The 11,022-nt window shown below is 39.1% G+C and overlaps 1 protein-coding gene across 1 annotated transcript; it reads right to left on the bottom strand.

The window, feature by feature from the left end:
- Window positions 1–3,676: 3,676 nt before the first annotated feature.
- On the bottom strand, window positions 3,677–9,601 carry LOC146688391 (uncharacterized). Its single transcript, XM_085439478.1, has 5 exons — window positions 9,316–9,601; window positions 5,007–6,929; window positions 4,837–4,926; window positions 4,360–4,422; window positions 3,677–3,802 (listed from the first exon to the last, which is right to left on the bottom strand). The coding sequence occupies exons 1-5, from the start codon at window positions 9,599–9,601 to the stop codon at window positions 3,774–3,776; spliced, it is 2,391 nt and encodes a 796-aa protein (XP_085295604.1). The 3' UTR covers window positions 3,677–3,773.
- Window positions 9,602–11,022: the final 1,421 nt, after the last annotated feature.

Here is an 11,022-nt window from a genome sequence, read left to right on the forward strand (position 1 = left end):
CGTGTTTAGTATGTTGCTTTGTTTGTTTTGCTGGTTTTCTCTTTTTCTCTCAACAGGTGATCCAGGAGATTTTTTTTCCTCTTTCTCTTTTTAAGTTTCCTTTCTCACTGTCCCTCTTCACTCCTGTTTTTCTTTACCTTCATCTGTCTTTCTGTTTCCTATCCCTCAGTCATGTCTGTCCCATCTGTAACAACTGAAAATAAAATAAACAATAACAACAAAGGTTGATCAAATGGACCAATATGGCAAGACCGTGATGATCCATTTGGCAAAGTAAATCCATTGGGTATCCTCGTTGGTCTTCAGACAACAATTCTGATGGCTAAAGAACCAAATGGGACAGAAGAAGAAAAGAAAAAAAAAAAGGGTGTAGGAGTTGCCTGACATGGGACAAATTTTCATGGATAGACTTGGAGAAAATCAGGATGTCATCCAAATAAACAAAGAAAATTATTAAGAAAGGCCCAGAGGAAGATCTAAAGACATGGAGGGAGAGTCCAAGTTAACAGAAGGGGAGGCTGATTTCAAACAATGGTATGACACCAGATAATCCAGCCAAGGTTACTGTTTTTGCTCAAGTCTGTGTTTGGGTTATGGAGGCTTAACCAGGGGTGACCAAGAACCAGAGGAGTGCAAGGTGTCTTTAAAGAGTATCAAAAAAATCTACTTAAAAGTCTGCTACACTCCTGTAACCTTGTTTCGACGTAAAATGTCTATGAACAGCCAGATCAGGGTTCATGCCCTTAAACACTTTTGAATTTGGTGATCAAATTATCAAAAGATTTGGGTCAGTCTTTAACCTTGACACCATATCAGCTCCAGAGCAACTCCACAAAGTAATTTTTGGACTGTCTAATTCATAGATTTTAGTTTACTGCCAGAACACTTGGAAACTAAGATAAACACCGCATTTCTTTCTCAAATCCTCTGTAGGACTGGTGATGTTGTCAGAGGAGGAGCCAGACATTTGAAACACCCGGGGCTTAGCCCTAAAGGGTAGTATGCATGTGGGATTTTTTTTTTTTTTTTGAGGGGGGGGGGGGGGGGTGTAGAAATGACTGAAAGATTAATAGGCTCTGTTTTGAGTTTTGTTCAAAAAAGAATGACTTCATATAGGGAAATATATATATCACACATGCAGGACACCTTAAACTAGTTTTTTAATTAAGCAGCAAGACAGAACGAAGTCGGGGCTGTATCAAGACACAGGGACTAAACCCCAATTCAACCAGACGCAGAACTGATCCAGAATTAAAACAGGACTACAACAGTTCAAAAGCAGGACTACTGAGGACTTAACCAAGACAGAACCAGAATCAGAACTAGATGATAGTAGCACTAAAAATCATCATAGACCTGCACTACATTTATTTATTTAATTCTACCAAAGTACAATATTTAGATTGAGAAAAGTTTATATAATTATTTAGTCTTGTTGTGCAAACAAGCCTGCAGAACTTAATAAATATAGAATTTGAAAAATAACAAACCTAAAAAGAAACACTAGGTACCAGATACATGAGGACCTATGATACAGTGATACTTTTAGTAAGCAACCATTTGACTAACATGTGTGTCTCACCTGCTCTTGTTCCACCTCTGTTCTGTCCTCATTCTGCATCTCAATCTCTGCTCCTCTCTCTCCCTCTTTGTGCTGACAATCATCAAATATACAGTTGAAACCAGATATTTACAAACTCTTCAGATCAAAACACAAACACTTTTTTAATTGTAACATCAAATCAGACTAAATGTTTATTTTTTTAGATTGATAAATATAAAAACATATTTGTTAACTTTAAGAGTAAAGAGAGAAACTGTCTGTGTTTTTAAATTGTAAACGGCACCAAATTGTATTCAAACTGAGCCACACTTATGGAGCTCCACAGTTCTGTTCCTGGTGTTTTGTTGACATCTCTTGATGTTCCCATGTCACAGAAACAGGCTCTGTGTTTTGCCTTATATGCATCCACAGCTGTGCCACCAGTTTACTCACATGGACTCTACTAACCAATCAGAAGCTTCTTCAGCTCAGAATGGAATCCTCTGGAGTTTTCTTATTAATTAACAATAAACTTAGTGTACATGTACTCCTAAATTTAATGAAAGTGATAAAAAATAGACAGCTCTGTCTCTCTTTATTCTGACATTTAACTAATTCAAAAGATATTTCAATATTTATCTAAAACAAAAGTTTACTCTAAATTGATGTTGTACAGTAAAAATGTTTTCTCCCTAAAGTGTAAATATCTGGTTACAAATGTGAATATCCTGCTGTGTACTGAAATCCCTCTTGTTTTGCATAGAAATATACTGAACAACATACAAAGCATAATATATAAAATAACATTTACCTGAGTTTTTCTTTGAAAGAACCCTCTAATGTCCATTCTTATATTTCAGTACATAACTGAAACCGATTTAGTCGGGAGGGTAAGAACTGAAAATATGAAATAAACACACGTAAGCTAAGACTCTAAAAAAATAGCATTTGTTCGGCTTTTCATTTCGCCATTTGTTGATTCACTTGAAGAGCAAGTAAAATAACATGGGTCAAGTGATCAGTTTGATATCAATCTTTCGTGATGCACCGTCATATTTACATTATTTGTACGGTACGAATGATTTGCTTTGGTACCTGGTCAAACTTAAGCTCTCCTTAGTATGGCTGGCTCCGTCTCTCCAACAGTGCACTCACAGGCAGCAGCTCCCCCCGCCCTCTCGCTCAGTCGCTTAGTGCCTGAGCTTGGATCATACCAATATCAGGGGGGGATTCACGCACAGTCGTAAATTCCCACAGTGTGCACTATGTGCTTCGAATATTGTGTGTACTTTTTGTTTTATACAGTTGTCAGCCAGGCATCTAACTATGAAAAAATTACACTCCAAAAGACCCCGGGCTTCTGACAAAACAACCCGGGCTTAAGCCCCGTAAGCCACCCCCACGCTCCGCCCCTGGATGTTGTCAAAGGCTTCTCTAGAGGCTGCTGTGGTTCTAGTTGGGGGGGGGGGGGGGGGGGGGTGACGCTATCCTTTGGTTCTGATCCAGATGACTTTATCATACCTTTTAATTCCACAAGCCAATGAATGATTGCGATTTAACTGGATTAAGATTTAACGTATTAAACAACTATAGATATGATGGATCTTGAATAAAACACTGTATAAAGGAGATCTTTATACAAAGGTCTATAGTTTTGTTTTCTGTAGTGACTGTTTAAATACTTTATATATTTTCCTCTTACTGTTGCTAGCGGCTCCATGAACAAAGCAAAGAGGAGGACATCCTTGCTTGGCCCCACTGAGAAGTGGGAAAATTTGTGAAAGTAAATGAGGGTAACTAGGTTTTGGTTAAGTTTATAGTGCCAATTAATAAATTGGTGTTAAAAGTAATTTCCAATTAACCCTAACATTTAATGATTGCATCAAGTGTGAATTCCAATTCTGGAGGGAAAAAAAAAAAAAAAAAAAAAAAAAGTTCTCACTTTTCTAAGCACCCAATTTCACCGCTGTGAAATTATCACCGACTTGGGGTGAATGTTGTTAAGTAACCATTGTCATTTACCTGAAGAACTGGTTAAGTTTGCTATACCAGTCAGAAACCTGTGCATCCAAAGTAATGTCTGACAAGCAAGATGGCGTAAAACAAAAAACAAAACACTTAAATCATGTTTAATACAAGGCTTTTATTGAAAAGTAAGAAACTTTTTAATGACTCAATTTAAATTAAAAACAAAAACCAAGTGTTGACTTGTGGTGAAGTGTGGTCACTGTCAGTACCGTGGGTACCTTCCACTCCCACCTGAAGGAGGAATAACCAATGCAAACTTCAGTAAGATGTGAAATTGTGGTAAACTGACACAAAACACTTTTCTACTTCTTTTCTTATGCAAAGATGCTTTGTTTTCATTCAAGCACCCCTTTCTTTTTCTAAAGACTTAACCTTCATAATTTCATAAAGTACTTTTATCTATGCCTAAATACTTTCCAACATTCACAACCATGCCGAGGATACTTGGACATGCAGACCAGAGGATCTGGGGATCAAACCATCAACTTCCCGACCTGGTCTACTAACCAGGTCCAACCTTTGTTAGCTTCCAAGATCAGATGCCATCAGCCCACCATTAAGGATATCAAGTTAATGATCTTGTGATATAGAACTGTAGTGAAACGTTATTTTATACACAATATTTACCTCAGTTTGAGTTGTGGAGTTACTGCATAATTATTGATTATGTTACTTGATCAGCTAAACAAACCAAAATGACCAATTGGTACTCAATTTTAAAATCAGATCTGCCCCATGTGAGCACAATTTTCCATCCAATGACAAGCCAGGATCATTTAGTGACTCACCTTTCAACTTCCCAGGTCTGCTTCCGTATCCATTGCAGTCTTCCTGCTGGCCGTTATGCTTTTCTGTCAACAAAGAAGTAGTGTTGTCTCTAACTTAATACGAATGACTGGTCCTACATGGCCACTCTTTCATTCAATGGCCCAGATGCATTCGGCTGCAATTTTTCATCAGGTTATTAAAGTACAGTGCGTCAGTTCTAGGTACAGTATACAACAGTGCATTCCCAAATTAAGGAGTCTCGTCTGGCCGTCAAATATATAAATCAAAGACTTGAAGCTAAGGCCATCTGAGAATAAAGTTAGCCTTGCACGTGTGCAGCAAACTTGCTCACCATGGGCATGAAGCTACGCAAGTCACTGTAGGACTGAACAAGTTTGCACTAGAAAAATGTGACAGCAAAGATACAGCGAGTCTTTTTTTGGGCAGGCCTTCAGATGACCCATGATTATTTTAATGTGACGCTTGCATCTCATTACCTGGACCTCTGTTTCGCCACTGACCATTCTTCTTTGAATTTTTCTGATTGCAGAATACTTCAGCTTTTCCATCATTTGCCTTTTTCCAGTCTATGGAGATAAATTACAATTAGAGCACTATACCCGCATGAAAGGAAAAAACAATTAAAAAACTAAATAAATCAGACCACCTGGATATTTATGAGGTTTTCTGTTTGATCCCACGCCTCCCTTTAACTCCTCACATAAACACTTTAGACCCTGTAGTTCAGTACACTGGATTGCACAGTCTACTAAATTTCCCTTTGATGGTGTCACTTGAGCCGTCTTCTGGTCAGTTGTTGGCACGCCCAGTTCCACATTTCTCATTTGACCATCTACTTTTTGTGCGCCAGTCGCCACCTCCATTTGTGTGTCATTTTGGAGAGTCATTTGGGAAGTGGATGAGACTTTGTCCTCTGCTGCAGAGTTAATGGGGCAGGTTTCCTTTCTCTCAACTGAGCTTTTCTCCTCTTGCTCATATATAAGAGTTCCCTGGTTTGGGCTTTGGTTAGCCTCAGGATTTGAAGACCCATGGTCATTCATCTCTTCATCACTGGAGGCAGTTAAAATTGTACCCTGCGGGGTAGTAAGTGAAGTTAAAGGATACTTTTCTGAAGGAACTGTGCTTTGGCTTTCTTCAGTTCCTTTTGTTTCAGAGACTTCAGTTTCACACACCATGTCTGGGGTCGTTGGAGGACTTTGCTTCTTAGCTGGGGTACTAAAAGTAAGAACACTTTCTGACACCAGAACAGAGTCCGGAGAAGAAAATCTTGAAGATTGCCTTCTTTCTTTAGCAAATGTACCAATTAGGTCATCTTTTTTGGTTAACCATTTACCATTGTCAGCCCTCTCCATCTCTACAATGACTTCAGGTTCAAATACACCATTCTGCTGTAGCCACTCCTTAGTAGGAATGAAAGGAGCTAGAGACTCCACAGACCAAACTGATTCATTAATATTTCTATTCATCTGACATCTACTTAAAAATGTGTGCTTTGGAGTGGTCTCTGTAGACTCTTCATGCGTCTCACTGCCATTTTCTGTCCCCTCGCGGAGTGCATTTAGTGCCTGCAGAATTTCATCTCCATTAGACAGGCAAGGTCTAACAAGTAGTTCCACAGAATCTGCATCTCTTGTTGACAGTGAAAAGGGTTCTAAAAGAGAAGGAAGTTTAAGGATCTTAAAGATCATTTCACTGTCCTTAGAACTTGAAATAACTTCGGTATCGACATCATCAGCACTGCTAACCACCACTGCATAATTCTTTGGCTTACTTGGACTTTGATAAAAAGCCTTTTCATGCTCCACTTCATTTTCATAACATGGAATCTCAAGATTATTTTGAAGGAGTGTCTCAGCTGCCATTGTCATCGTTTTCTGTGATGCATCACCTCCCCAGCTTAGAATGTCAGGAACAGAGACGCGCCTCTCTTTGACTTCATCCTCTTTTTGAGAAAAGCTACATACTGGCCCCATGCTATCCTGAGAACTCACTGACCACATGTTGCAATGTGCATTTCTGCAAGGAGGGATAAGAGAGGACTCCTGAACAGCACCATCCTTACATCCCTGCATTTCTTGAGTTGCCCTTCTAGATGACTGAACAGTCATCCCTGTAGGATGCACCATGTGACAGTCCTGTATGACTCTGTTTGTGCCAGCCCCTTTGACCTGTTCTTTTGCCTCAGTACTGGCCAACATATAGGTCTCGACCTCAGCTGAGCCTTGTTTTTGGGAACCAGAGCTTAAGGATGAAGGAGAATTTGAGGCAGTTGCACGTCCAGAGTCTGAGCTGAGAATTGGGCATCCCTCATCATAGCCACCTCCACCTCTGTGTATGGGTTCTGTCTGGACCTCAGAATTCACCGTTTCTCTAACAGGGGTAGTATGAGGCAGGCGAATTCTGCGAGTCTGGTTTAAATTTTGAAACGATCCACAAGGAGCATGACTGTGGACTTGGGGATGAAGCAGGCGTCTATAGTCGACTGGTTGTACCTGAGGGTGTGGTACAATGTAAGCTGGAGACTCCAGGTAAGAGGGAGGGGGAAGTGGGGGCATGACCATACCATATCCTTAAAAAGAAAAAAAAAAATGAGTGAAGGTGATCATTTTGGAATAATATACAGACAGTACCACCTTACAGTTTAATTACTCTACAAGATATAAACATGTTACTGCTCTGTATGTGATGATAGGAGCTGCAGAGCCATTTCACACATGTTAGAAAGACTGAATCTTGCATGCATACATGTAGAGCGCGCAAGGGGTACAGTATGGGCTCCAATTGTGGTCATAAATAATTTGTACTTTTAAATCAAATGCGCATTTGTGAACTGAGTTTTGTAACCTTGTAAACCAAAATATCTGAAAATTTTATGTTTGTGCATCTGTAGATGAGAATATTTGTGTGTGTAAAAATATTTACATAAGTTAAATTTTTTCGTTAAGGTCTAGTTGCACACACAAAGCAAAAAGAAAAATACATGTAAAACTCTGCGCTCAGATTCCCTGGCTGTTTGTTACTCAGCTTACACATACAAAACTTGACCAGATTCCTTTCAGCTGATTGTGATTGACATGACATTGACCAAATTTAACAATCTAATCAGAGAACAGATGGGTTTGGCTGTTGGAGAGGTGCTTTACTGAGCTTCAGGTCCTGGAAGAATAAATGCCCTTTTACTACTAATGTGCGATACCACTGATTTCCTTTCCGATCCCAAGTAAAATTCAGGGTGGTATCGATGATACTGATCCGATACACTGTACAAAAACTTAATGTTTCATGATACAATATGTAATTGTATTATGAAATTGTAATAATATAGCTTCATAATGATTACAGGACATCAGACTACTTGTTCTTATTGCTTAATAATGCAGAATTATCATATAGAAAAAAAAAATCTGAACTTGTGCGCTATTTGAGCATGTTGCCTGCCTGCAGGACTAAAGGACTCCGCGAGAGAAGTCTGTCTCTAGTAGCACCTGTCCCGCTCCTCCTCAACATAATCATTCTGTGATATGATTTACCGTGAGGTGTTTGACGAGGTTAGTGGTGTTGTCACAACACCTCACTGTCCTGCCACATGTATCGCAAACCGAGTCTTGGCTGTTTGTGGAGGTAAAATACGTCCACATATGACTCCGTTTACGCTCAGCCATTGTTGTGAGTGCGCACGCCAGGTAGTGATGTGCCAATCATGACCCAATCGTTCAATACCGCCCCCTGGCTCACAGCTCAGTGGACATTTAGATGAAAATATATATATTTGACACATTTGAGGAAAATACTAATAAAATAAAAGTAAAATAAATGATCCCTTTAGAAATCTTAAATTTTTTTTGCTCTATAAAAATAGTTGTTTTTCAATCACTCATCTTAGCAGTAGGATTTACATGAAAAGAGAAACATTAAGTTTGAGTGAAAATGTACATTTTTTGCACTCTCTGGGCAACTGACTCAGTGACTCAAACCCGATTCATTTTGGTGAGCGACTCATTCAAACTCTATTCAGTAATAAGAATAATATACTATACTTGGCCACTAAGGCCAGGGGCTGCGACACATTTCTACAGCCGTATTTTGCATATGACTATGAAAGGCAGAAAAGGAAGTAGTTCCTTCCAATTTGGACGATCCGAATGATCGTTTCTTTCCACTGTGTTCCTGTTAATGAAAAACTGCAAATTTATCCCAAAGTACTAAAATATCGATATTTTAATATGAGAATCGATTCTAGAACAAATTACTGGTATCAGAAGAATCGATGTTTCAGTATCGATCCGCACACCACTACCTTTTACATGCCAACCCAGCATTTTCAGTTTTGTGGAAAAAGAGTCTTCACTAGTGGGGATAGTTACAAAGCTTTCTTCGTTATGAATTAGCGATAAACAAATTCTGGATACTTGGCGCTTGTTTAGCATTAGCAGGACATGCTGCATCCACTGTGAAAGGACCTTCATGCTGCGCACACTGACTCACAGCAGTGGTCCCGGGTCAGCCCTGACTTTGTGTTAGACTAATCCTAAAGTACAAATGGTATTTCTAGCCACTGATATAACAAAACTTTACCCTTTCAACAGCTACTGAAAGGCTTGTATGACCCCTATGGGATATTTACAAAGACATCCTCCAGGTTCAAAATGAAGAACAAGATTTGTTCTTGTAACTTTAAACTAGCACGCAAGTGAAGGGACTTTAGCGCAGAGTTTTACACGTAGTTTTTTTGCTTTGCATGTGCAACCAGACCCCCCCACACACACACACACACAAATTCTCATCTACAGATACGCAAACATAAAATGCAGATATTTTGGTTTACAAGGTTACAAAACCCAGTTCACAAATACGCATTTGATTTACAAGTACAAATGATTTATGACCACAATTTGAGTCCATAGGCACAGCACCAATTTAACATATTTATAAACTAATGAAAATTCTCAACTTACCCATGCCTAGGAAGCCTGGAAAGGGATTATAAGGCAAGGGCATGGGCCACTGGTATTGGAGGAATGGGGGTAGCGGTGGAGCATGAACATAAAAGAGAGGTCTAGGAAAGACAGGGTGTTGAGGATGAGATGGTCCAGGAGCTTGGCTGGTGCTGTGTAGTCCTGGATCTTGCTGTGCAGAGTTTGCAACGTCAGCGTTTGCAACGTCAGCGTTAACTTGATGGTGTGGGTTCGCTCCACTTGGCCCTTCAGGAGCCAGAGGAGGCGTGTTAACCACTGCTGCCATGTTCAGTCAACCTACATGGAAGGGGTGTCAGTTATGAATCTATGTTGTATTAATAGGAACAGTTTAAAAAAAAATTTTAAAAAAGGAAAAGACATTTACTACCTGTAAGACAAATCTTAGAGACATTACACACAGGGAATGAAGGTCATTATTCTTCATTCAGCATATGCCATACAGAAACATGACCACATACAAGGAGAGAGTAAATGACCTGGTTTGGAAAGAGAGAAACCTGCACTGTGGTCTTCAGCCATCATCTCTCAACCCAGTGGGATCTATGACAGATTTGATACAGCCCAAATCCTTACTATGGCACCAAATTTTCATTTAGTTTGAAGCTGTGTGTTTGTAACTCAAAAAACCTGTACACCATTGTCAATTTAACATTTCTGCAAGGAGCAGCATCAGGTTTAAGTGTTCAGAAGGTTAACAGTTTAAGAAATACATTAAGTTGGCTTGACAGTAGTGTTCATACATCAGCTGATTTCTTGAAAAGAAAAAAAAAAGTGGGCTATAGTGTAAGATTTAGGACCCACCATGGGATGATCAATGAAATGGAACACATTTGCAAAGATAAACAGCATTTTCTATCCAAGCCTAATTAAGAGAATAAATGAGTCAGAAACAGAAAACCAAAAGGACTGAACCTTGAAACCAGCAGATGGAAAAAGCTCATCAGTCATTGTGATACTAGCACCATTCAAAATCCTGCTTTGATACATTTTAAAAAATATATAATAAAATATACATATATATTTATCAATTTTACCTTGTCAAGGACCTGAATGGTTAACTGACAGAGCAAACACAAATGAAATAGAAGTGGGGATGAACACCTGATCTTAAGTAGCTCCTGATTAGACACATGTGTCTACTGTGTGCTGATTTGGAGTTTGCAGCAGGTCTCTAACACTAAGATGTCTTGTTAGACTGACATCTAAACACTAGATGGAGCCAAACTTCAGACAAATGATGAATCTAATGAGGCTGTTCTGGCAGATATATAGATTTCAGTCTTCTATGAAACATTTGCTACAATTACATCTGCATACTTTTTTGCACTGAAGTATCAGAAAACTAACCTGTGCTCATATAAGCCATTTCATCATACACTAACTTGGTGGCAAAAGCCCAAAGTATGATACTGGGACATCGGTTGCACACAGTCCAAAAGTAGCCACCAAAGTGATATTCTACCCCTTAAAATGATAAAGAAACTATAAATATTGACATGCCAGGAAATCTATTTAAACACTCTTCTGCCATGTTAAGGATCCCATATGTGTTGGATTATGTAATTTTAGATTTTAACCCTTCTTTGTCCTTAACACAGGATTACCACTGCCCCAGAAAATATCCTCTAATGCTGTCCACAGAAGATAAACTCTGAAAAGGTCCATATCTGATCTCAGCAGACATTT

The sequence above is a fragment of the Copadichromis virginalis genome, linkage group LG18 (genome assembly GCF_057382275.1).
Source record: "Copadichromis virginalis isolate Kocher_CV1m ecotype Utaka linkage group LG18, C_Virginalis_male_GT1.1, whole genome shotgun sequence".
In the NCBI taxonomy this organism is placed as follows: domain Eukaryota; kingdom Metazoa; phylum Chordata; class Actinopteri; order Cichliformes; family Cichlidae; genus Copadichromis; species Copadichromis virginalis.